Below are 27,307 nucleotides of genomic sequence, written 5' to 3'. Positions count from 1 at the left end.
CCTAAACGGAAATCTTTTAAACTATTTATCCAGTCGGAGGCGCCAAAGTCTAACCAAACCATTTATGACATTTGATATTTTGAAAACGCTTTATTATGGCCCACGATTCTTCAGCTTTTGAATAGATTGGTCATTAACCAAAATCCGAAGATGCCTCCTTTTATACAAAGATAAATTTACAAAAAAAAAAAAAAAAATGAGAGCCGAAGGCGGATATTTTTGTAATAGTTTATCATTTTCTTAAGGAAGTAGTAAGCGAAAGTAAATTAAAAAAAATATGAAATATTACTCATAGCGATAATTTACTTAAGTAATATTTTATAATGATTGCCACAGTATTACAAATTTAAATATTGTTAAAATATGTTTGTTCGTCGCGTATTTTAGCTGGAAATCAAATATCAAAAACACAAATGGTTCAACAATATTTTTAATAGACCAATTTTAAATAGAATTGTTTTAAATATTTAAGACATATGTCTTAGTAAAAATATTTTACAAAATGTATAAAATCAATACTTTTAAATAACATGAAAAATATTGAATATGTTATGAGTATGCGTTTAAACAAATAAAGTTTTTATAGTTAAAATATTTAAATAACATTTGATTCTCTTAAAAAATATTAGCTAAAAATAAATTGACAATATTGGCAATTATTATTAAAATATTTAACTGCTGTGTGAGGTATGTGGAGTATAATCGATTTGTGGGATAATTTATAATCGATTATCGCGACTGGTCTGCGCAGGATTATTTCTAGAATTTTTTATTTGTCTAGAAAACAACATTTTAAATACGATATAATGTAAATATTTTTTTATGTACCTTCATTTGACACTAATAACGTCAGCACCGAGCGATAAGCTTTTTTACAAAACGTTATTGTGACACGTAGAAGAGGCGCTTTACGTTTGAACGGGCGGCGACACTTATTCGTCCGGTTCGTTCATTCACATACATACGTTGCTAATATGTCATATCTATATCTCGGCCGTTTGTCCACAATATATTTGGCATAGGATATAATACAAATTATATTATATAGCTAGATAGGTACATAAATATATGTATTTTTTCAAACCAGCCATTTCAATTATAGGTATTAGAAGTAGAGCTTCTTTACCTATATAACCATGTCCAACGATCGGTTCGAAGACATTGCTTCTTTGCCAATTTCACACAACGCGACTGATTACGGTACACTACCCGTGTAATAGAATAGGATTGGTCAAGAGTACTTTTATTAATATTTTTTTTTTTTTTTGTAAATAATTTATTGAAAGAAAGGATTAAACGATATCGTTGTATAGAAACCGCATAGATAGTATAACACGTGTGCCAATAGAGTCCGAATAATTGTCTGTAGAATTATTAATAGGAATCGTGCTCGCAAAACACATCACAAAAACGTTCACACACATCAATGCTACAATCATAATCTCTTTTTGCTGTACGGATAATATTATTCCAATTAAATAAAACCATATATACTACATATATGATCGGTTAATCCGTGAACAGAGGCCCGGCCATGGCTAAACATTAATACCCTGAACTATAGACTATACACGTGCGTTTGTACACACGATACATGCGAAATGTTTATGATATAATAATATTGTGTTAAAAAAGAGCACTCTCGGATTTAGTGTTTATTTTGCAAATTTGAATTTTCCCATAAACGCCATTTTTTTTATTTACTGCTAGTATTCACATTTTTAAAATAAAAAAATATCTACGTATGAGAAATATCTCGCATTTGTATAAAAAACATATATAATAGAGGTATTATATTAAGTGCCCCCATACCAAGGGATACATTTGTACATACTTTTCCAGATATTTTTAATTGCTAAAGCCCTCCCTCCCCGAATAAGCAAAGCTTGTGCAAATAATTTTAATAAAAATTAATCGTTCTGCGTTAATAGGCCTAAAAACAAGTCAACATTATATTTGCATCCAAGTTTTTTTTAAAGATTTTTATGTTTATCAATAGAGATTTCAGACCTTACTAACCCTTATTCAAAAAACTTGTCGCCGCAAAGTCGCCGTTACTCAATATTAAGAAATCAACCATCCGTAAGTAATTTTACTGTTGAAAAAAAAATTATATTTAAACAAATTTTCAACATTTTAATACTTATTTTGTTGAAAATGAAACATACCTAAAATATATTTACAATACCTGAATAGCGAAACGAATGAAACAGATTTCTACCTTTGTCCATTTGTTGGAAAATGAAAATAGTAGCAATTTACCATGAAGTTAAACAAAGTTTGATAGATCCGAAAAATTCGTGCGTGTACTCATTGTGCATTTCAACTATTTGGACGTGTCAAGAATTTATTAGAACTTACTTGTCATTTGTGAAGCGCCACGGGATACACTTTCATAACCTTTACAAGTAAACTCAATCAAATGATCGGCTTATGCGGTGACCTTTTATTATTATAATTATAATTAAAAGTTGTCGAATTTGCTAATCAATTGGAGGCGGAAGCTTTCAATAAAATGTTTGACACAGTCGAACATAAATCGCTCATTTTAGAGAAGTTATACATTTTTCGTACGCTCTTGTGTTATAGTCAAAGTTTTTTTTTTGTAAAAATGGGAGATCACAACAGATTTATAGAGCTGACACAAAAATCAAATCAGGTTAGGTAAATAAAGTAATTTTTTTTTTGGCTTCTTTTAATACTTATAAAATAAATGTTATATTATTTGTCTTATTTTTCGATTTATAATATCTCTTGGGCTTTTAACAAAATAAACATATCGATGATATTTAAATTAAATAATTGTCAGTAGATATTATTTATTGTACCCAACGTCCCTTATTTTTACATTAAGTATATTCCCGTCAATTAAACAGTAATTGAAAACTAATAACCGAAACACCAATTTTATTATCGGGTTATAATATACTTAATAAAATTGACCATTTATTACGCCGTCACTACTGGTACGGTCAACAGTAGTCACAACAACTTGTAGGTAACCTACACAAGACAGAACATAATATTATCAAACAATCTACTGATATAGTAAAATAATAATTGAAGTTTTCCAATTTTCATCATAGTAGTAGTAGAAGTATTATTTTTACGGCTTCATTGATTATCATATGTCTAAATAACGTCATCTTATTAATATGTAATATCATTATCGTTTCCCATGGTAACATAATATTATGATACATTTTTTTTTCAATTAGCACATCCAATTAAAACGCCAGACACGTATTAATTCGGTTAAAACGTTATCAATCAATTACCGGCGAACGATAATCATCATCATCATCGTTATTATTAATATAAATCGATTTGTCGTTGCCGGTGTAACTTATGGTAACAATCGAATTAGATAAACACACAGACCATTGCACGTGATGTGGCACTCGAGCTGTACTAACGGTTGACAAATCGCTGTGGTTAGTTTAAAAGGCAAACAAATAAAAATGAAAACACATAATAAAAGTATTTCGGGCGAATTTTGGAGTACTTCCAGATAGAATAATGCCGGAAGTGGAACGCAAAAAGGAGCATTACCAGTTCATATTTTATATACAGCGATAAATAGAAACAGCACGAGTACTCGAACTGTATTTACTTATCTTTTCACATGGTACCCAAATACTCAAGAGGTCGTCCAGGATAGGATATGTAATCAGCATTTACTACAAACACACGCACACTTACGAATTTGTCAACCAAGCACAATACGGAATTATAATAAAATTCAGTAGAAAAATATATACTTATGTATTATTATGTAAAAAAAAAGAAAAAATGTCACTAGAAGTTTACCGCTCCACTTGACCTGCCAAATACGAACATATTATTATGTCGTATGCATGCATGTTATGTGTAAGGACTAAGGAGTGAAATCTTTTTTTTTCCTCTATCATTACGGATTTTTAAAACCATATGTTTTGATCATAATAATATTATCTCTATACCTACATTTTGTTTTCTCTATGTAGGCACTAAGCTCGAGTCGAATTTGACATAGGCTTGCAACGCACTTGAATACAAATTAAATTTGTATTTTTTTTAAAATTAAAACACGTTTATTTGATAAAATATAAAAGAAGTAGTTTATTCGTTCTAACCCAAAGCTATACTGGTGTCAGTCATAGGTTTTGTGTCAAAAAACCACCCCCTCGTACAGTGTCTGTTGAATGGTTGAAACTTGACAGACTTGGGTTGTCTAGAAAATAATTGTTTTTTTTAGCTTCGATGCCTAACCTTACTTTTATACTACAAACAACAATTATTGGGAATACTAGCTTAACTTCTCATACACACTTTTCCTCGTATTTAGAACAGCCTTACAAATTATATTATGACGTATACACCCATTTTATTTTTTTTTTCGTTTCCAAGTATAGATAATGAAAACTATTAATAGTACCCACGCGAAGACGTTTGAGTTTTTTCATTGTTATAATAAAAACTTTGAACTTTTTAGACATGCGATTTAAATATTTTATGAGAGAGAACGGTAAAAAATAAACTATCACGTACCTAAAAATATACTTGCTAATTATGTAGGAAATGTCGGTACAAACTTTGAAGTTGTCCTTGTTTTTTTCAATACAGTTAGGTTGTATGAGGTCGGTTGACCTTCAAGCACAACAACAGTGTTAGTTTTATTGATTTTCGGTGATGTCAAAAACTTTTCCATTTTTTCCTTTTTACATATACCCTAAAAAAAAAAAATCAAATTTTCCAAAATAAATAGTAATGTCTTATAGAATGTATTGGCTACCTGAACAACGGCGGGGAAAAATATATTTTACACTCACCCACTTGAAAAAAACATTTTTTTCCGGAACACTTTTGCATAAATAGCCCATATAGGCAATGGGTATACAACTTATAGTACCTCATATTCTCTCAGTCTCCCCTCCCCCCCCCCTATAAGGTCTGTAGATTTGTTTTCTCAATAGCCATCACTTGTACAGTACTTCTAAGTACCTGTTGTGTATAGATTTTTACAAGTGCAACAAATTAAAGACTCCTGAGAATAATTTGTTTAGTAAAAAAATGTCAGGGCTCTATCATCCAATAGACGCGCCTGTATTGTTACCGCGATACTTAATAATTTATTATTAATACTTTCAATGGCTTAATTATAAAATTTTATTGCATACAATTTTCGATGATAAAAATAAAATGGCAGCTTAAAGTTCAGCCAATGAAATTAATTAATTTTATAAAAGTATTATGTATATATTTATCAAAAAAACAATGATGTATCCTTACGCTGCCATTTTGCGAATTGATAATACAATAAAGTGGGGATGTACAATAACTTGGTATATTTGAGTCATGAAAAAGGCCTTTCTTCATGCCATTGCAGCATAAATTAAATTCGTTGGGTGCCAAATGTTTCTAGATTTAATATTCTTCTAATAGTTTAAAACGATATCTATTAATACGCGATAACTTGAGACTGCGTGGGAAATATAATAATAGCAGTATACAGGGTGATTATTTTATTGTGAACCACTCAATATCTCATAGGGTTTAATAAGAAATTAAATTTTTTTTCCAAATTGGCTTTGTATAATGTGATCTCAATTTTTCACAGTTCTTTTTGTTTTTAGTCCCCTTCCAAATTGGTTTTTGAAATTTAAATGGTAACGCATACGTTTTGTTATATTTTTAAATTGAGAATGATGTACTAAAAATCAGTTTTGGACAACTAATGTTTTCATGTTTTGGACATTTAATGTTATAAGAGTTTAAAAGTTAGGACGTGAGGGAAAGTGCACGCAGATAAAAATAATACTACACTCCAGCTTTCCTCCTATCCTAAACTTGAAACTTCAATAACATCAAAAATAGTTATCCAAAACTGGTTATCGATATAAGTTCAAAAGCTGCTATAAAAAAAGCTAGGGTGAGAGAGGGTGGTAAAAACAAAAAAAAAATTGTAAAAAACTGAGATTACATTGTCTAAGAACATTATGAAAAAAAAAATGTCTTATTAAACCCTATGAGATATTGAGTGGTTCACCCTGCATAAAGGTATGGGTCTGTGCGACACGCGGCGATTGAAACCGCACACGGTGTAGAGGGGAAGGGAAATGGGAAAACTTTACACGAACCAAGCCTTAATAATATTATTAAAAGGTATCACGGTAATCTTTGGCGGCTATCGCATAAATAGGACGACCCATAAACAAAAAAAGAAAAGCCGTACGTGAAGTGCTTTGACGAAAAATCTGTCATAAAACACTGTCGCCGGTGTTAAAATGATAATAACAATAAATTGATGGGCTATACAACGACGATGGGGGTGGTAATAAAATTAAAGTACGCACGGCGATGATGATATACGGCCATTATACTGTGCACGGACCATCTCCATAAGCCCCATACATAGTATTTTATAACGACCGAGCTTTTAAAATGTGCTTGCCAATATTATAATAATAATAATAATAATGATAATATAGATGTCGGCTGATTTATAACGTTGTAGCCATTAGCCGTTATCATCGCAGTTTCACGACCAATAGACTCGGCAGTTGTTGAAATCGGTTATTGAATCGAGATTTATGTACTTGTTAGCGCCACGTTTTATGTGCCTATATACATTTATATTATATTAATGCAATGTGTGCAACTAAACAGTATGACAAAAAAAAATAAAAACGACGAGGGCGGTACCGCATTGCTGTCGGTCATTTATTTAAAATTTATTATAGCTTTTAAAAAATAATTTATTATACGATATTCATACGGTTTAAAATATTATCTGTTGTACCTACCTACTCGTCAGGTCCCACCTATTTATTAACGAGGACATTTTTCGATAAACTCGATGTGAAACTTAAAAAAAAAACCCCTGCCGGGGTTTGAACCCGGTAAAATTTTACCCTTGAGGGTGTTGAAGCGGACTGGTTTTAATATTCAAATACAATATTTTTACATAAAAAAATCAAAAATCCGTTTTCTAGCCAAAGCAAGAACTGGTAGGTATATCATTACAGCATTGAAATCGGACCACCCTATGTAGTCGACATTTTACCAGGCTTTTTGGTCTAAAATGTTGAAAAAAGAGGCCGCTTTCAATCCCATTAAACAAAATAAATCATGAAAAAACTTTGTAATAATTTTTGTACAAAGTATTAAATTGTTCATTTGGGCCATTAAAGAAATTAAAAAAATTAAGTCGTTTTTACAGCACAAATCACGCCTACCATTGTGTTACCTAAATTTAAAAACTGTTATGCATTATATCGGATGAGATACCTAATAGAAATAAAAACATGTAGATATTTTCCCTCATAAGTACTTATATTTAGATTTAATAAAATTAGCTCTAGGATATACGACACTTTACACGAGTTGGACAACTTTTGGTCGTTTTAAAAAATATATAGGTGTATTGGAATATTCGACGCTTCAAAAAAAAGAGATAGGATTTTAATAATATTTTGTTGAATTTATTCAATAACCAGTTTTGAAAAAATATTTAAAAATTAATAAAATTTTTAATTTTAAGGCAGGAGGAAGGGTAGAGTGTGGAGTCATATTTTATCTTCGTGAATTTCTCAGCCGCACTCCAACTGCTGTTCTACATTTTAAAATTAAAAACTTTAAAAATAACTATTCTAAACTAGTTATTGAATATCATAAGTCAAAATGGTCAGTAAAATATTTTTAATTTAAATATTTAATTATAATATATAACCATTTAAGTTTTAAAAGTTGATAAAGCTCTAGGAAAATACTAAAAAAGATAAAAAAGTTGAACATTTTTTTAGTATTGTACTTAAACATAAATAAAAATGTTTTCAAAGGAAACGCTACAAAATTATTTCAAGAGTAAACAAGTGTAGGGCGTTAAGAGAATCATAACATTACAAAGTATAATAATAATAATAATAATAATATCCGTAAACTTTTAATTAATCGAAGCTTTTACAACGGTCCTGTGAGGGTATTTTTTTTTTTTTATTTCATAAAGAAATCCAGCGCACTCCGAAAACGTATTAAATATTTTTGTATCTATCGCACGTACAAAATTGCCGCCGCTAACTTTATGAACTTTGTTTGATTAGGTTGAACACTGATTTCCAAGTATATTACGGCTTATGCTTAGCTTTTGAAACGTTTTCCGAAAGTTGTTAGCTCGTTTCCCAAACGCGTGTATCTCGCCAGTATAAACAGATAAAAGGATGGAAAACATAATCAAAAATATAATAACAACAACAGCAACGACCAAAAAAAAAAAACACATACACACACAAAACAAAACCTATTATACAGTCGACGGGACGAAACGGAATTGCCCAAAATTATTTAAGAGCCTAAACAAAAGTTCATAATGCCAACGAATTACCTTACCAACAGAGTAGCTTGGTAAAAAATAATATCAAAAATCTGTCATATTTGATCATACATCAGTGTGCGCTTTAAATAATTTACAATATTTATGTTTAATAATTTTAGTGTAATACTTTTTAAATAAGGGATGTTTTTTTTATATATAATATATAAAGATGAAATCCTAAACTATAACACCCGACGCACAATTAATTAGTGTTTTCCTCTTTAAAAAATTACCATCATAAGTTTCATTTAAAAAAATAATTGTTTTTATTTATACAGAACAGTGTTTGTTAGACATACAATATTATGGTCTTTATAATGTCATAACTACAGTATTCTTGTTTGACGCGAAAGTTTCAAAAAGTAAACACCATACAAATTAACCTACATTTATAAGTCCACGTCTTATTTATTTTTTTAGAGGGGGGGGGGGGATTTGTGTGAAACCGTGTTTTGTAGGATTTTTTTTTTTTTATGAGGTAGGTATTCGCTGCATTTGTTGCCGGTCCTTTTTGTCATTGCCGCTTTTTTAGCTCGACGGTGTATCCAACTCCTTCCACGAAAACAACCTATGCACACTATAGATACTAGTTGACAGTGATTTATTATGGAAGCTTATCAGTATTACCTTATTTTGACAAAATGTTTAGTGTTCTCTGGCCATTTTTTTTCCACATAAGTCTAACACTATGCATACATTTTACTGTTTACATAAATAGTTTTATTTAGTTTAGTCAAAACTACAACGCGATTAAAAATCCATCTCATGCCACACACTTTGGATTGAATCCACTTTTTTTAATAAAAAAAAACTAAAAATAGGTAAAGGTTTCACTAGGTTTTATTTGTATAGAAAATTATTAGGAATAAATTGATTTTGAATAAAAAAATTATATACTGAATCAATATTTTATTAATAAGTTATTAATTATTGAGTGAATTGTGTTTTATTTTCAATTTCTTTTCTTTCATACGTGAAACAATACTTTTTGCAAACCTCTGATTATAGGGCGCGTTTATAAAAAAAAATTATGAACTATTTTTTTTTGCCGTAGGTTCTTTATTCAATCCTAGGCTTTAGAGCAGCGCCCATAATATATTGTCTACTACTTAATCCGACCCTTTAATTTTTTTGGGTCAAGTGCACATGTACCTTCTTGACTCGAGTCTTACCAACAGACTACATTTTTTTTTTTATATATTTTAAACTAACATTTTGTTTTTTATTCGCGTTACATTATGTTATGTTACAAACCGTGTGTTTCGTTTGTACACAAAATATTTGTTATTGTCCTCAACAGCAGCTTTATAGATAATTTTTACCGGACTATTGTATAACATAATTATTGTGATTATCGTTTACTGTTGTTACCGGCACCGCGATAATAATATTGTAGAATAAATAATAGAAATAAAAACATACATATTATTGCGGACCACATACGGAGTAGGGTTTTTTATAAGGCTTCTTGTATGAAGCTGCATCGACAACATTTTGAAAACCAGTTAAATATTTTAATATCAAGTAGGTATATAAATAATATATATATATTGAGTGTATACTAAGATAATTGTGTATATGTATGTATAGGAAGTCTCACGCTGCTCTGACATATTTGCATACAATGTCTATCGGTAGTTATATCAAGACAATGGCGGACAATATAATAATAATAATAATGTGTTTTTATTACAACTTAATATTATAATGTATATTGCTTTTAAAAATCAATTTGTTCTTCGTTTCAATTTCCAAAAAGCTACGAGTTATTTTATTCCTAACAATATATGTATCTGGAGCGCTATCCAATGTAAATGCCTGTACAAATAAGTTTTTACAAATCATTTTAGTCAATAGTACCTAATAGTTTTTTTTTTTAACATTTAAATTGTGTTTTCTTTTCTTTTTATCATCGTGTGTGCCAATAGGTTTTTCATTTATACTCCACGTGTAGTGATCTGCCGCTTCAATTTCGATTTCTATGTTTACAATTTATAATAATATATTAGCTTCGATACGGAACCGATTGGTTGTACAGTAGTGTGTTATATTTTTTTGTGTCCGGACCGCGGGAACAGTTTACCTTGTGGGCCGGTTTGCTTATATTGTTATTATTTGTTATGTACATAAAGATACACCAGCAAGAAATTACAAACCGTCACTTAAATGGGCATTTTTTACTGTCAAAATAACTGTGAAATATACTGCTTAACCTAACCTAACTTGATGAGTAATCTGTTTTAATTTTAATCTATCCGCTAACACTATCGTATCAAACCAAAGAACATCAACCACAAGTTGGGAGTATAATTTTCATTTTGCTTCCAAATGTTCGAACAGTCGTTTGCACCCTTTTGATTCTCGCCACTTCATACGCATAAGTATTATTGTAATACTATAACGTCGTTGAAAAAACACCATTTTGCATTCTGAAAAAACCTGCTTAGAATACCAAAAAACCTCTTGATAAGTACATAAATAAAGCGTGTACGAAGTGCTATTCAAAGTATAATCCAATAACTATTACCTTTTTTTTTCTTTCAGTTTCGCTTCGGAGCTAAACCAAAAGAGGATTTTTATAAAATCAGAAAAAAAAAACGCTAGATCAGTTTACAAAATAATGTAGTGTTGTTTCTATTTGTTGTTGATTTTTATATTAACATATGTTTCGCATTACCAATTACAATAATAATAATAATAATAATAATATTGATATGTGTCCACGTGAAGGATCGTATGTATAAAAAAAAAATTAAATAACCTTAAGGCTAACAGAGTTTTGAAAAGGTTTTTAGACCTTTGTTCCCCCCTCTTTTCGTTGAGAAGTAACATCGAGCGTGACGCGACCGAGAAACGAGTTTCTTCGCAAAGTCCACCGGTTCGGTTCGTTTTTTTAATAATTTTTTTTTTTTTTTTAAATATTTATTTCTCGAACAGATCCGACGTTCCTCGGTCGCGTCACACCCTGTATAAAATAGACCTCACGGTTCGACGAGCTACACTTACAATACCATTATCATTTTGTTATCAATATATGTTACAATCGTGGATGGTGATGGACTATGTTGATCGTCGCGAGTTTTGGCGTGTGATAGATTACGAGGTGGCGGTTGGCGTCTTATAACGAGTTGGACGGAAGGTTGGTGCCGGATATGCGGAATCCGTTGACCGGGTCCGACACGTACTGGTACTGTTGGAGGATGCCGTTGGCGTCCACGTACGAGTAACCGCCGCGGGTGACGCCGTCCAGGGTCTTGGTCTCGGCCTTGGACGACGAGCCGCCCGAGTACCCGTACGAGTACTGTCCGTATTCGTCTTGCGCGTGGTACTGGCTGTGCACCGGCGAGTACACGCCCGAGTACTGTTGCACGTACGGCGCGGCGGCGTACGCGGTGGCCGCATACGGCGCGGCCGCCGGCGCGTAACCGTAAGCGGCGTACGGCGCGGCGGCCAACGCGTACGGCGACGCGTACACCGCGGGATAACCGTAGGCGGCCTGCACCGAGTTGGTAGCTTCGATCGCGGCGGCCGACGGTTCCTCGGGCGACGCCTCGGCCGCTTTCTTGGCCTCTTCGTAGGCCGCGCGATGAGCGGCCTTGGCGGCGGCCACTTCCGGCGTGTCCCGCGCCGGTTGCGGGGCCTGCACTTCGTTGGACACGACGGCGGCGGCCACGTTGCCCGTCGACGGCAAGTTGGTGCCGGACACGCGGTAACCGTTTTCGTCCGATTCGTATTTGTACTGTTGCAACACGCCGTTGGGGTCCACGTACGAGTAAGAGCCCTCGGTCAGTCCGTTGGCGTGTTTGGTCTCCGTCTTGCTCGAGTAACCGTCATTGTAACCGTACGAGTATTGGCCCAGCTCGTTTTGTGTGTGATACTGGGTCTTGATCGGGCTAATGACGGATGCCGGGGCCTGGTAGTAACCGCCGTAGAACTGTGGACTGCCGTAGTAAAGCGAAGGGCTGGCCGAGCACGCAACTACGAGCCCAACTACCACCACCTGTGGACAGAAAAAGAAACACACAACTTAATTTAGCCGTTTTTGTTTTGTTTGAACAGTTTGCTTGAAAGTGATAGAGTTGGCAAAAAGGTATCAAGCGTCAAATGATGCAAGTATCAATTTATAAGTTTCAACCCATAAGATTTTGTATCTTAATTGAAAAAATGCAACTTATGTTTTTATTTGCATTGACAATGTCTGTAAATAGTTTAGATAATTATTACTCAGAAAGACATTGCGTTGTATAATTTTGAAGAGCATTATACTTTAGAAAGTTTGGTTAGGTTACAAAGCACACTTACACGGAGTGTCTTTCGGTGTATGTACTTGACCAAACGTATGTGTGTGGGTACTTTAATGGGTTATTCGCGGTCCGGTTATAGCAAAATGGTAACTGCGTCCGCTTTAATTCGGTATTGAACTTGTTAACAATATAATTAGTCAATATAACCAATCACCGTACCGGTTAATAACAATTATCGAGGCGCGTCCGACGCCATTCGCATTTAAAGACACATTTTAACACACTACCACCCAACAATCGTCATAATATCACATACCTAAGTACGTTTATTATTTTGTCGCTATTGTATTATCGACTCATCGTTGGCGTGGGCAATCGACGGGCGTTAACGGGCCATATTTTGTGAACCGTGTCGGCTGCCATATAACATTATAACGGTATGTATCTACACCGCACATCTATAAAGTATTCGTTATTAATTAGCAATTACCATTTGGTCGCGATAATATAATAATAATATATTATCAATAATATATATATATATATAGATTATATTATATACTGTGTGTGGACACGCGAGTTTTGTCCGTTGGCCCACATTAAAGCACACAAACACCGTAAGTACCGGACGGGGCAATCCAATTTCGGAAATCATTGCGATCAGCTACACAACAACATACATATTATTATTGTACTCATTTAATAATAATAAAAAAAATTAAATGACACCGGCACGATGACTATTCGGACGTGCCGAGGACCCCCATTGTGGGGAGACACGTTGAACAGAAGACGGTATTGTCGTGTACCCATACCGACTGAGCTCATAACATATAATAATATAATATATTAAAAAAAACCGTGTCCGGCGTGAGATGAGCGAAAAACCATAGTCGGACGTGCGATTCGCCAATCCAAAAGGTCTGATATATTTCATTCTCTATAATACATAATAACATGTGTACCTCCACACACACACGCACACACTACTGTTGTCCGGGTATTGTTAATGAAAAGGAATTTTTTTGTCGGACGAGCGCTCTGCGAACACAATAAAAGTGTGCAAATGGAAGGAAAAAAGTAACCGCGCGGTCCGACAAAAATAGAAATATTATGTGGAAAATCCTATTTCAATTATTGTTACAGGTTAGGTTATTAATCGCCGGCGCGACTACGTGATTGCCGTGAATTGATTTTGCCCGGTTTAGGTATAATATTATGGTACAGATGTACCACAAGTATAAAAAATGATGATGATGATAATAATAATATAATATATATATATATATATATATTAAGTCCTTTGTGCGCTTCGTTGAACTCGGCCGACCGTTATAATAATATCATACCGCGTCCTTCTCTTAATGAAAACTCCGTCATCACAATACAGTTGTGCCATTGAGTTTTCCACACACATTCCCGAGTCCGATCAATCGACTAGTCGATATTTCCATGGGTGTTTCGACTAGAAGATTGGAAATGACAACACACTCACGTGTTAAATTCTTATCGTACAATCGTTTGAACGGATTGTATAGATCCATTAACAAACGCCCACGCGGATATCCTAATCTCGATATTAATACTATCTTGTATATCTACATCGGTGGGGCCGGGAGGTTAGCGTTACAAAATACGACCACCGACCAATCCCTTATATTATAATATTATCAGTAAAGAAAATGAACGTGGAAGTTCTCACCGAGTCGCCAGGACCAAGACGAGATGGTCCAACACGGTATATAGACTTGAAAGAGTCAGATATCATCCCTGATAGTTCAAGCTCAGAAATAGTCATGACTCAAGAACAAGAATTAATTAAATGTGTATTTTTTTAGTTCGGACCTCGGTTTACAAGACAAAGGTATTATATTGATTAGGAAACGTCAAACATTTCTCTTGAAATCGCTGCAGGGTAAATGTCTTTGAAAACAACACCCTTAAGAGATACTACAAGCTGCCTGAGAACAATTTTTTTGACATTTTTTGATTAGTGCAATAACCGATGATAGGTAAGGTTAATATATTTATATATTGATTGAATCGTTGTGTTTGCGTTAAAAGTAAAAACGAATATTTGTTTTCCAAATTTCCTAATGTATCCTTCAAAACCCTATGAGGAGAACGAACTCCCTTTTTAAACAAAGAACTAGAATATGGAACCATTTCCTTTTGAAAAGAACATAGTATTCTAACATAATCTAATCAGGCCAAAACTAACCTAACCTCCTGTGACTCGCAGGCTGACTTTAGTCATACCGTTTGTGTCACATTAAACAGCTACTATAGCCACCCCCGGTGCAAATACTCTAAGAATGGAAGGGGAGGGGGATTCCTTCGGAACAACACTATACTTGCATCCAGAACAATATGATTATATTATCATCAAATCGAGTGAAGTATACTTTCATTTTTTTTCTTTCTAATCGAAATCCGTCTACGTGAAAAGTAAAACATCAAAAAGCGAATCCGTATATTACATTCAGGCGTTTTGCGACGATCAAGGATAATATTATCATTACCTTTGTAACGGTTCCCCGTGTTTTGTGTGTACGGAAGTAGCCAAGTTCCGAACCATATGGTTTTTTCCCATTCAACGCATTGTGGAAATATTATGCGAGTAAATACAATGTATGCATTATAATAGACATGAGACCGTCAGCCCACATCTGACATCGCCGGGAACGGGTTATTGCCTCTTTCGTGTTGGCGTTCACGCGAGTCCTTATTATTAGTTGTGTATTTATATATTTGTTTGGATCATTGTTCACGTTTTCCTATCTAGAGCTTAATCTCGACGTTATTAATTTCCAACACGGTCGATCCCGTTTATCGTCGCTTCCCCTCTTTTGTGCTGGGGTTTAAGTTGCGATTACCTCTACAAAGAATAAGATATACCTCTGCCTGTGTATTTTTGTCCACGCTATACCGACCTGGTTGCTAGTGTCACAGCTGTTGTTACGGTTATAAAGAAAAAGCCTATACCGTAGAATGGCGTGCGAGGTCAACGCACGATTATATCAAAAATATATAGAACACATTTTCTCTGGACCGATTAGGACTGATCCTTTTATTGTTTCAACGAATCGATCATCGTTTACCACCTCGATTAGATCACAGAGTACTGGATTACCTGCAGTAGTAGGTAATACACTTATGTAAAGCTATATTTGTGTTGGCGTTAGTTAGAACTTAGAAGTGATGATCACAAAAAATAGTCAACTAAACACACCATTATTAGAGCATGCGGTTACTTATTGTTTTGATTTTTCACGTCTTGTATAGTTGTATCCAATCATTTTATTGATATTATCATTTTTAGTTTGCCCCTTAAGGGTATTTTATTGGTGACATTTCTTGCCCGCCAAATAGTTGAACCAAATTAGTTTGTATAGGTTAGTTAAAAAATCAATTGAAATTAAATACCGAACAACATAACATGCCGCAGGTGATCGAAGACGGTTCTATAATAACTAGAACATGTTATTAGTTCAAATGCTATTGTATTACTAACATAGTATTGATTATTTATGAAATATTTAGGTTTAGTAATAATGTTTAGAATGTAGGTAATATTTATAATTGAAACATTAAAACGACATACATTTTCAATGAATTATTATTATTAAAATATTTTAAATATATAATATTGGGTTTATGGAAAGTATACTAATATAGTAACCCAACTTTAAACATTATGTATTTTTTTTTGTGAGTAACTTTGAATTTAAGAGAACGTCACACACTATTTATTCGGTATAGGCCTAAACTTTCAGTTTTAGTACATACTCAGTATACAGGCCACTCAATTAAGAGTTTAAGTTGTATAGTTATAATTGTTTACTGTTTAGATTATTAATGTCGGTTTTGCTAAGCAAAATTCGTCGTTCGCCGTCTATAAGTACTGCTTGACTCGCATATAACTTAGTTGTTTTTAGTCAAATAGAACCAAAACTATATTGTGCTTTCTCTGAGTGATTTTTTTCAATTATTTGAAAATTCGAGTCACTAATATAATATATTGTATGTAATATTATTATTATTATTTCAGACCTTTTGGTTTTCGGGTGGAAAGTGTTTTGAGATGATAATGAAATTTTTGTTTGCGTGAAAGTTTCGCGGTAATTATAATAATATTGTATATTGTTGGCCGTACACAATGACCGATATATGTACGGCATGTGATTATACCTAGACAAGATCCGTAGCCTAAAACAATATAATACCAAATTACACTACATTATTGACATTGATCTTCAGCGCCAGAGAGATACAGTTTCGCAGCGGGCGTTGTCGTTGCAATGTTGTATTTGTGATTCGCATTTATTGTATTTTCGTTGTCGCTTTCCAACGTCGACCTAATGCCGACGGGTCGGGCCGTGATACTAAAAAAATAACTCAACAATAACACAGTTGATAATATAGGCAGGTAAGTACAACGCGCAAAGATAGGGTATACAATTTTTGTTTCCGACCGGTTCGAGAAGAAATCGAAAACACCGTCCCAGCGTTCAAGTCTCCGCCGAACACGAGTATTACACACTAAACCTCAGCTATCATTGCCCTCGAGGCCTTCGCCCATTCATTATGATATTATTCTATCAGCTATGCACAGCTGTACTGTTGGCCGATATTATAATATTATTAGCATGGTTGAAATGCATGCAAGCTATTGCAAATCGTCTCGAATCGTTATCTTCTTCAGGAATAAAATGGCAGCATATACGTTTGATTTTCGCTCCCGTTACGCTGACATATTTGTTTTTATCTTGGAATATTTAATGAAAAAGAGGTGTATGTATGTGCAATGGCCTTGTATATTTCAGTGGTGATCGTTATTAGGTACGCGCGCTGCGGGTTAGTCGCGTTTTTCGAGACTTTTGCCAGTTCATTCGCATTATCTTAAACACAGTAAAACTTTTCTTCCGTCGCCACAGGCCATTGCTGAAGAACAACAGCCCGTGACCAATGGATCAATCGTCATTGTCACGTTTGTCACGGCTCTGCGTTGGGTTTATTTTCAATGCCGGCCTATCTCTCTCTCTCTCAGAGTTCTTCTTCATCTATGAACGATTTTTTTTTTTTTGACTTTATTTTATTTAGCTGCCATCCGTCATCCCGGGTCATATATATATATATATATATGCACGTTCCTACAATACTACACACTTGTATTCCACCACGGTGGCCCTAGCAGCGTTCCCGAAAAGTATACAATCGGCGAATTACCCACGCGTTGTTATTCCATCTAGATACGAGATGCGGTTGTTTAGGAACACACAAATTGTATTTTACTATTATTATTTTTCATACAAGCAAGTATAAATAGCTGGTACATACAGCTGCAACAAACGGTTTGTCATAGGCCTGTGCGTAGATGGGATTCGCCGTTCCATAATAATAATAAATAACATATTTAGTCTCCACGCGGTTTTTTTTTTAACTTCTTTCCACGACCGATCCGCGCAAACGGTTTTCCACTCGGCCGCTAACACATTATATTATGTGTAATATATATATTTTTTTATTATTATATACACCATCAGCTGTACACTATAATAATATTATTTGTAAAATAAATAACACACATTCCATTTGGACGGATCCGGTGAAATAGCGAATGTGTAAGTAAGTAGTCGGTAAATGAAAAAAATTAAAAATTATGATATCAGGTGCCAGACTGGTGTGTTCAATGAAATATTCTATGTGAAACACAAAGTTATTTAAAAAATATCGGTGGCTTAATTCATAAATGAGGCGTCTAGTTTCAAACCAGCTAAAAGACATTTTGAAAACAGAAACCGTGTTTTTTTAAGTTGGCCACACTGTATGACATGGTATGTCAAACTATTATCGAATATCAAATAAAGATTATAACTAAATCAAACTGTGTTGGGAAAATCTTAGTTGGTTTTAAAATGAAAATAAGAAATTATATGTTGTTTGTAAGAAATGTTCACACATTGCTTTTAGCTGGTTTTGAAACTCAAAATATTGTACTTGGGTCTTGGGGGCAGTTCTTTACGGTTGAAATATAGATTATTTATCACGTTTTGTCAATAAAAAAAAAAAAAAAAATCTTTTTTTAATTCTTTATCAGATTAGACAGTAAACAAATTTTAGTCAAAATTGTACAATATGCCAAAAAACGCCAACTTGTCAATAACGTTAAAAAGGCGCGCAATACAATACCATGATACAGTAATAACAATAGAAAGAGAATAATATAATAATTGGCTTCACTCGCGTTTGATGGCAACGGAGAGTCGACTTGGGCACGAAAACACATACAAACAGGTGAGACTAGACGCTAAAATAATATTATTCTAAAGGATATAGGTAGCACCTTTATAGTATTCTTATGATGATGATGTGCGACGGATAATAGATTTTTGAATGACGGGTTAGGCGATTGGTCACGGTCCGTTCCGATTAACCCTCCGAGTAAACGCGCGGGCACACACAAACGCATGCGCTTATTAATGGACATTGGACGCGTTTACACACATGTTATTTAATAATAATAATAGTCAAAAATATCTTATGCATTACTACAATTATGTTTTACTATATAAATATTGTTAACCGATTATCGCATGTTTTACACGCATGTTTTCCTACTACTCGAACCTTGTATTTGAATTAAAATGGGTTTACATAATATGTATTAGTAACACATCAGACACTTGAATTGCCATGGCAATATGTCAAGTTAAAGTTCACGACAATATAATAAAATTGACCAAAAAAAAAGTGTCATATAAAATATTTAAGTCGTTGAAGAATATTAACGTGTTGGCGGAGAAAACTGAACTGTGAAAAATTAAAAACAGCCAGTTAGATTCACGGAATAGTCTATGAAAAAACTTTAGAAAAACTTATTCTCAGTAAAACGTATGGTAACCCATACGTTTTTGTTTACTAGGTATTTGCTAACCAAACCGTAATTGCTATTTGATGAACTTTCAGAAATAGTTATCCGAAACTGGTTATCGACCAGTCAAAATGTTTAGTACATTGTTTTCAACTTAAAAAGTTAATAAAATATATACGTTACCAGTTAAGTTTTAAAAGTTGCTATCAGAAAAACTAAGTTGGGAGGGGGTTAAAAACAAAATAGATTGTGAAAAATTGAGATCACATTTTATAACAACATGAAAAAAAAAATGTCTTTTGTTGTTTCTTGTTTTCATGTTAATGTTTCTTATTAAACCCTATGAGATATTGAGTGGTTCATGATAAAAGAATCACCCTGTATAGAAAAAGAAGATAACGCAGAACAGTTTTAGGAGGATGATAGTAAGTAATATAATATGTTGTATTATTTCTTCATACCATTTTTTTTTTGCCTCGAAACTATAACATTGACGATAATATAAAAATACTATTGTATACGGCAACGATTGTATAATATTTTTTAAGACGACCAGTGCAACGCGCTAACGACACATTATTCTACTTCTTCGCCATTTCGATAAACGTATACAATGTCATATTCTTTTATGTTTGTTATTTCATTTTTTATCCTTTCGGTTCGGACGGATTTTCTTTTAGCGGTCCGGCGTTGGGTTAAACGATAAGAAGCGCAAACGCACGCTATCGTTACTGCCGCATAATGTATGTGTCGAGGAAAAATATATAAACGACATAAAACGCGATAGAAACATTTAAGTCTAAACCGTTAAATCGACCGCAGTCCTTTTATATATATATATATATCGTTTCTATGGCTAAGACTACAACAAATGTATTCAACGACTATGTTGTGGGTGTGTTTTTATTATAATATAAAAAATATATATAAAGTGCGAAAAACCGGCCAACGGCCATCGAAAGCACAAAAATTATTAAAAAAAGTGTGACAAAAAAAAAAATGATCAAAAACAATTTTCGCCAGTCGTAAAAACCAAGTACCCGAGTAAAACGGTAGTGAAGATGCTTTAATAATACAATACTGTTCTGTTATTATGTCATTTTGCTACAGCAAACATATCTGACAGCTCGAATTTGGACGCGCCCCCTAAGTATCGTTTATAAAAAAAAAAATGTATATATATATTTTTTTTTTATAGTCTCTGCGGTGTGTATAGTACAGTGTTATTGTACGGTAAACACATTGGCAATATATTTTTTAAGCTATAAAGATGTAACGTACCAAAGGTTTAAAAGCAATATGTAACACTATGTATCGTGTGGAGACTTGGGTATGTGATTTTTATATGTTGTAATGATATAATACTCTATCTAACCTTAATAGTTCAGCCTTTTTTTTTTTTTTATTTATAGTCTCCAAATCTTTATATATTTTTAGGATATCAGTTAACTTTTATTTTTCCGTAAGACAACGTATCCCGAAAGCTGTTTTTATAATTAATGACTTTTTTCCATATTATATGATTAAATTATATTTATGTCAGTTTACAAAATAAGGCTAGTTAAGAAGGGTTTGAAACGAAATTCATGTATAGTTTTTAAATATTTATAATACTTTTGTGTGGGTCCTTGTTTTTCTTTTTTTTTTATAAAGATTTAAAAACTGTTTCTTATTGTTTCGATACAAAGCGTAAACAAAATATACGACCCACTATTAATAAAAAACTAATTTTGAAAAAACAACGTTTTCTCCTTTATTACTTTTATTTGGCAATTATGAAATATTAATATTTTTTTCGAGGTTTGTTGGACAAACATTATAATTTATAAATATAATATTAGTTTGTAAAAAAAAATATGAATGAAACATTTATGTCATTTATATATTTTGATTTCCAGCAAAAACATAATGCACAAGTATAGAATGTTATAGTTATTCAATGAAATATTAGTAAAATTTTCGTGAGGGGAAAATAATAATTTATTACTAGTATAATTATTTTTTAATTTTTTAATAACCAACATATATCCATCGGTTAATATTGTCGAACCAGTTTTAGTGCGTCGAGCCCGTCGAAATTTTAGTCAAGTTCACTAAATTGAAAAATGAGTAAAAGTTTTGATAAAAATTAAAAAAAAAAACGCTAAACTTTGACGATAAATTGCTTTCGGATTTACACTAATTCGTAATCCAAAAACGATTTATCTGTTTGGTGTTGTGTTTTATTTGTACATTTCCATACGAAAATATTTCACTTAGATACACGTGCTATAAACATTTAGTACTTGTCTACGATTTTTAAGTGGCTTTCCCCATCACTAATATCTAATACACGATACTTGGTGGTTGGATGTAATTTTTTTTTTTTGTATGGGCTAAGTCGACCGGGAAAAGGAGAAATTGTGTAAGACGGTATGACATATCAGACAAACTGGACTTACCAGAGAAGCGTGCATGTTTGCCGGTAAATAGTACTGTTGATAATGCTGCTAATGGAGATCGGTGGCGTTGCTGCTGTCGCTGGACGTGTCTGCTGTTGTGTGGCTTCTGCCGAGGATGACTGATATGATAATGGTGAGAACCGGCGGGCGCAGGCCAGTTTTATATATACAGCGGCGGTCAGACGCGCGGTGCTGCCTCGTCGCCTCTCCGCCAATGTCATTGCCGTTGCGGCCGACCGCGGTGGATTCCTTTCGCGCCGGGGCAAGAGGCTCGTCGCCGCCGGCAAGGGTTCCACGGGTCTTGGGAGAAGAAAAAAAAAAGCAAGGCGACGGGGCTAATCCGGCGAATACTATCATGATATCACGGGACGGCACAAATGCCAAACGGACCGCAAAAAGATTAAAAATACATCTGATCCCCGAGTACTTGCACAATATTTTAGCAATACCCAATGCGTGTACATAATACGTGAACTCTTCTAAATCGATACTTAGGCGTATTATAAACACCGATCTGGGTGCCTGAGCGTATCGCCAAATGTAATAAATCCCACGGGAGTGAACGGGCTTTAGGGAAATCCGAAAGAGATAAACGGAAAAACATCTTGATCAAACAAAACCATTTATCCGAACAATGGCCACGGCGGCCGTTATATTGTGTAACGACCGAAGCCGTTAGAGCCAATGTAGGAACGACGGTTGGCCAGCTTTTTTGTTTTATCTTGTGATATTAAACATATTTTATTATATTACACGGTTGTTTGATTAAAACCCAAACGTCAAACCAATCGCTGCCTAATAAAGTCCAAGCGTCGAAATCTACTCGGACGGTCTCGACCGTTTTTTGATAAAATCTTGTTAACGGTTTTAAGTCGACCAAAGAGTTGTAGCCCATGTTTTTATAGATAATCTGGCACTGTTCGCCATTTATTTTTATTCGAATAAAAATAGTATTTAAATACATATGTATATTCGAATAATATTACGGCTCTGAAAGCGCTGTTCCTGTAAGGCAATCTGGCCAAGGTGTTGCTTATTTGTAAATCGATGGACCTCCGGAACACTTCAAACTTTTAGGGGCCATTTGCACGTACCCTCTAATTTCTATTCTTATCATTTAAAAATAAAAACTAAAATTAAGGAGAAAGAGGTAGGAAGGGAAAAAGTACAGCCTAGTTGAGTTCAGGATATTATACCCCCCCCCCCGTTGAAATGATTACCAAATGTTGGACATTTCATTATTATTTCAGTAAAGCGTAAAACGTTAACGCCTCGGCAGGTAGGTTTATAGAGAATAAATATTGTACTCAGCCTGCAAAACGCATTTAGCAAACTACCGATAAACAAACGAATGGGCTCCATTTTTTGATAACTTTATCCATATTTTATAGTCCGCTTCTGCCGACCTTATTTTTGAATTGATCAAAACTCGCACACTGAAATAATAAAACAAAAATAGGTAGAACTTAAAATCTTCTGGGCAATATAAATCTTTCTATACGAAATTATTAATTAGTTCAATACTTGCATATTCCGACGGGATGACTTATTCAGCGTGGCGCATCCACCGCGAGGATAGGGCGCGGAGGATAGTAAGAAGAATAACCATAATATTTTGCTTCTTAACAACTGAACGTGGAAAAGTTTCGAGCCGAGACACTATGCCCAAGCTGATTATTGCAAAACGGACGGTGGCCCAAAGCACAGCTGTTGGTGTGGCTTATTAATGAAAATGACTAGACAATGTGTACGAACCATGATTAACTGCAAAACAGATTTTCGAGGGTAATGCCGATGACCGATTGGTTACAGACAACATTTTATTTCAGGAAGAAATCGTTAAGAAAACAAAGACACTGTTACAACAATCTCAATATAATAAAAATTGTTTAAAAAGTAAACTTTTTTATTACATTTTTATATTTTTAATTGAAAACTTTTAAATGACGATAATAAAATAAGTAAACAATTGAGAGCGATCGCCATTATTTACAACGGATTTCGGACAGGCAACTTTTAATTTTAATTTAAAGCAAAAACTAAAGTTTTTTAGTATATTATGTTTGTTAAGTTTGTATTTGTAATTAATATTTTTATTAGGCTATCGTGGATTTAAGAATAAAATATCCTTTGCTTGTGCCTTATCAAATGGGGTTTTTGACAATTTAAACAAAGCTATATAATATTTAAGAAACACAATTTATTTTATTTAAATTTAATGTTATCCAACAAATCCTTGCCAAAAACCACAGTAAAAGTCATACTGTGTTTTTATATTTATTGAAGACAAGTAATTTGAACATCACACACCTTAATTAGTTCTAAGTACAAAAACAAATGGTTCTAAAAAAAAATGTATCAATATCAAAGTTGGGTTTAATACTAATTATATTAAGTTGTGTACACAAAACAGAATGCGGATTTTTTATAATTATTATATTATATTAAGTAGTATAACTTGAAGATAGGAAGTAGCAGTGTTTTAACTCATTCAGTATATTGTACAGATACGTGGCAAACCAGTTTCTTTAGGAATAATGTTATAATTAATTAGTACTTCTAGTCGAGCCACTTTGATCCCATTGTGCTAGCTAGCATCTTTTTATAATAGATTTTCTCTTTAAGCGTTTTTCTGATATGTTTAATGTCTGAGCATTAGGCTTTAAAAAATTAGAGTCAACATATTATTATTGTGTTCGTGCAATCGTGATCGCTTTGTTGGTCAAAATATTATAACAGAGTGATTAACTTGATCTCAGGCAGCAGAATAGTATAAAGCTAAAAATACTTCAAATATTTACCCGTAATCAGTTTAAACTTTAAAACATTTAATTATTATTTTGTTTTCCATAATGATGGTGTAGTTAAAACTAATTGTTAAATTATAGTAGTTTGTAACGTTAGCAATTTCAGACATTGATGCCTGAAGGGTGGGTTTCGTTTATTTGTAAAAACGTTTTGAAAGAAAAAGAAAATATTATTTCAAAATCGGACGGTTTTCTAATTTATGAACACTAATCTTCGTCCAAAGTCGACCGTGAGTTAGACGAATAAGTATAATGTAATTTATATAGGTTCATGTGTAGCTGTTGTGGCTGAGAGTATACAATATTGTTTTCTTTTGTACGAGCGTCTTGTTAGTTTTGATTTAAGAATATATACGACTTATAAGTGGTCTCGAGTAAAGTGCATTATTACGTTTTGTTTTGCCGCTGTTAATTGAAGATGCGCCGCGTTCGAGTGGCTGCCACTGAAGAAAGCACGGCATTTCTATTTCACAAAATACTTTACAGTCGTATACCATAAGACCACGTGTCTTACACACAGGTATAAAGGATTCACGCAAAAGAATCTAATTTAATAGGAGCCGGCGTTGTTGCTGTCTTACTTTGTGTACGTGTGTGGGTATGTGTGCGTCTCCCCCTTTTTTCACTCCCATCACGTCATGGCCATAACTAATGGTTCTTTAAAATCCAGTGTTATAGTCTCGGGAATTGTACACGGAAAATAATTACCAAAAATCAAAGTTAATAGCCGTTAAAAAATTGTAAAATTGACTACCGATACAGTGATGTACAATTTTATACTGAAACTTTTAAGTTCCTTAGAAAATTGTATATTAACTTTTCGAAAAGTTTACGCTGTAAGGGGCGAACTTAATGTTGTTGAAAATTGATTTTAAAGCTTTTTAAAAACGCACACTATTAAGGAGCCCCTACACTAGTATTTATTAAGGCGCATTGTATAGGCAATTTTTCAATAAAACCATTGATTTTATTCTAAAATCAATGATAAAACTAAACATTACGCCAAATTTGTAAACTCATAAAATAACACAGAAAAAGGTATCAAATTTGATATTTTTTTTTCAGCGCATATAGGTATCTAGTATATTTGTACATGAACATATATGTTATTACTTCTAACAGCGCCTAAGAATGTTCCGATTTAATTTCGAAAAATAAAACATTTAAATTCTTTATACCATTTACAAGGCACCGTGACAACATTTAAAAATCATTTCCAGTTAATTGATTATTTCTATTTGAAAAAAATGTCATTTTTAAAGTTTTTTTTATTATTTTTACAATAATATTAAAAACATTGGCGTTTCATAATTGCGCTCACAAAGATCCTTTATGACAATAGATGCTTTGTGAATTTTATGAGAGAGCCAAAATGAATTTTTTTGAAAAATTCAAAAATTCTAGGACAATTCATGCTTAAAGGTGACCGTTTCTCGTTTTGTCGGTAGCAAAACACTATACTTATTATTAAAAAATTACTCTTCTAAAAAACATAGGGAAACCGAGAAAACGAATAGTCATTCTTAAATTAATTGAAGATGTTCAATGTCCAACGAGACCTCCTCATGAGTTATAATATGCTTTTTGCTAGGTGTTTGCATTATTCTATTATTGTAATTTTATCTAAATATAAAGATCAGCTGTTTTTGTACCATTCGATTGTTTTTTTTTTAATAAATTAAAAAGACCTAATGTAACAAAAAATTGAATGTTACACTTTTTCGTTGGTTTAGGTGAAAAAATTGAATCGTCATAAACGAGTTGATATTATATACAACATAATATATTCGTGCATTACTTGGCGGTACATAATGGGGCTCGATGTATTGATTGTAAGCATATAGGTAGATAAGATAGTGCATAAATATGTGCACGTGGGGCTATATTATGGCCCACCTAAGACGCCGCAAGCGTGTATGGATTACACGGTTTAGACGTGGAACGTGCAAACAAGTCGTCGTCGTTTGCAAAGGAGAAAAATACATATTAAATTACAACAATATTGTGCCATGGCGGTGTTAACGAACGACGCCCGTTGTCGCGATTTTGTCTGAGTTGGAAATGTGATTGGCGTGCAATTTATGATATAATATAATACATATTATACTACATATATATATATATATATATTACAATATTATATCCGGCACATGTTCTGCACACGGTCGGGCAAAAGGCAAAAGCGTAGGACATTAATTAATTTCTGTCACCCCCGTCGGTTTGCCAGCCAAGATTCCTTCTAACAATTAATATTGTTGTAAGATTGCCCCCGTCCGGGGTGGGCTTAAGTGAGGTTTTCCGGAGCGCTCAAAGTTTCAATAAGCTTTCGAAATTCGTCGGTGAAGTCCCGAAAATTATTGTTGCCACCAACGCATTGGAGCCAGGTCATCGCGCCCAATCGAAATCTAATGTACAGGGTGGTTTATTAAGAACGAGACGATCATTTTGTCTTAATACAATTGCTAGTTTTTCTTTTTTGAGAACACTTTTGTTTAGTTGTTTTACAATGTTATAAAAATAACTAAATATTTACCTTTTTTTTAGTATTTTTCAGTGTTCTATCAATTTTTGAAACTCAAACAGGAACG

General features: G+C 33.5%; 1 protein-coding gene across 1 annotated transcript; it reads right to left on the bottom strand.

Annotated features, from left to right (window-relative positions):
* Positions 1-11,218: 11,218 nt before the first annotated feature.
* LOC126842979 (cuticle protein-like) lies at positions 11,219-22,035 on the bottom strand. The gene is made up of 2 exons (XM_050580247.1): positions 21,913-22,035; positions 11,219-12,353 (listed from the first exon to the last, which is right to left on the bottom strand). Exons 1-2 carry the CDS (start codon positions 21,925-21,927, stop codon positions 11,472-11,474), a joined length of 897 nt encoding a protein of 298 aa, XP_050436204.1. The 5' UTR covers positions 21,928-22,035; the 3' UTR covers positions 11,219-11,471.
* Between the last annotated feature and the right edge of the window lie 5,272 nt (positions 22,036-27,307).

Source organism: Adelges cooleyi, unplaced genomic scaffold (genome assembly GCF_023614345.1).
Source record: "Adelges cooleyi isolate 19-005CV unplaced genomic scaffold, UGA_ACOO_1.1 ACOO_flye_CR_arks_rails_tigmint_CR_PRNA_574, whole genome shotgun sequence".
NCBI classification, from domain to species: domain Eukaryota; kingdom Metazoa; phylum Arthropoda; class Insecta; order Hemiptera; family Adelgidae; genus Adelges; species Adelges cooleyi.
The sequence above is the reverse complement of the archived record's forward strand: the minus strand, read 5'-3'. Positions and strand labels throughout refer to the sequence as shown.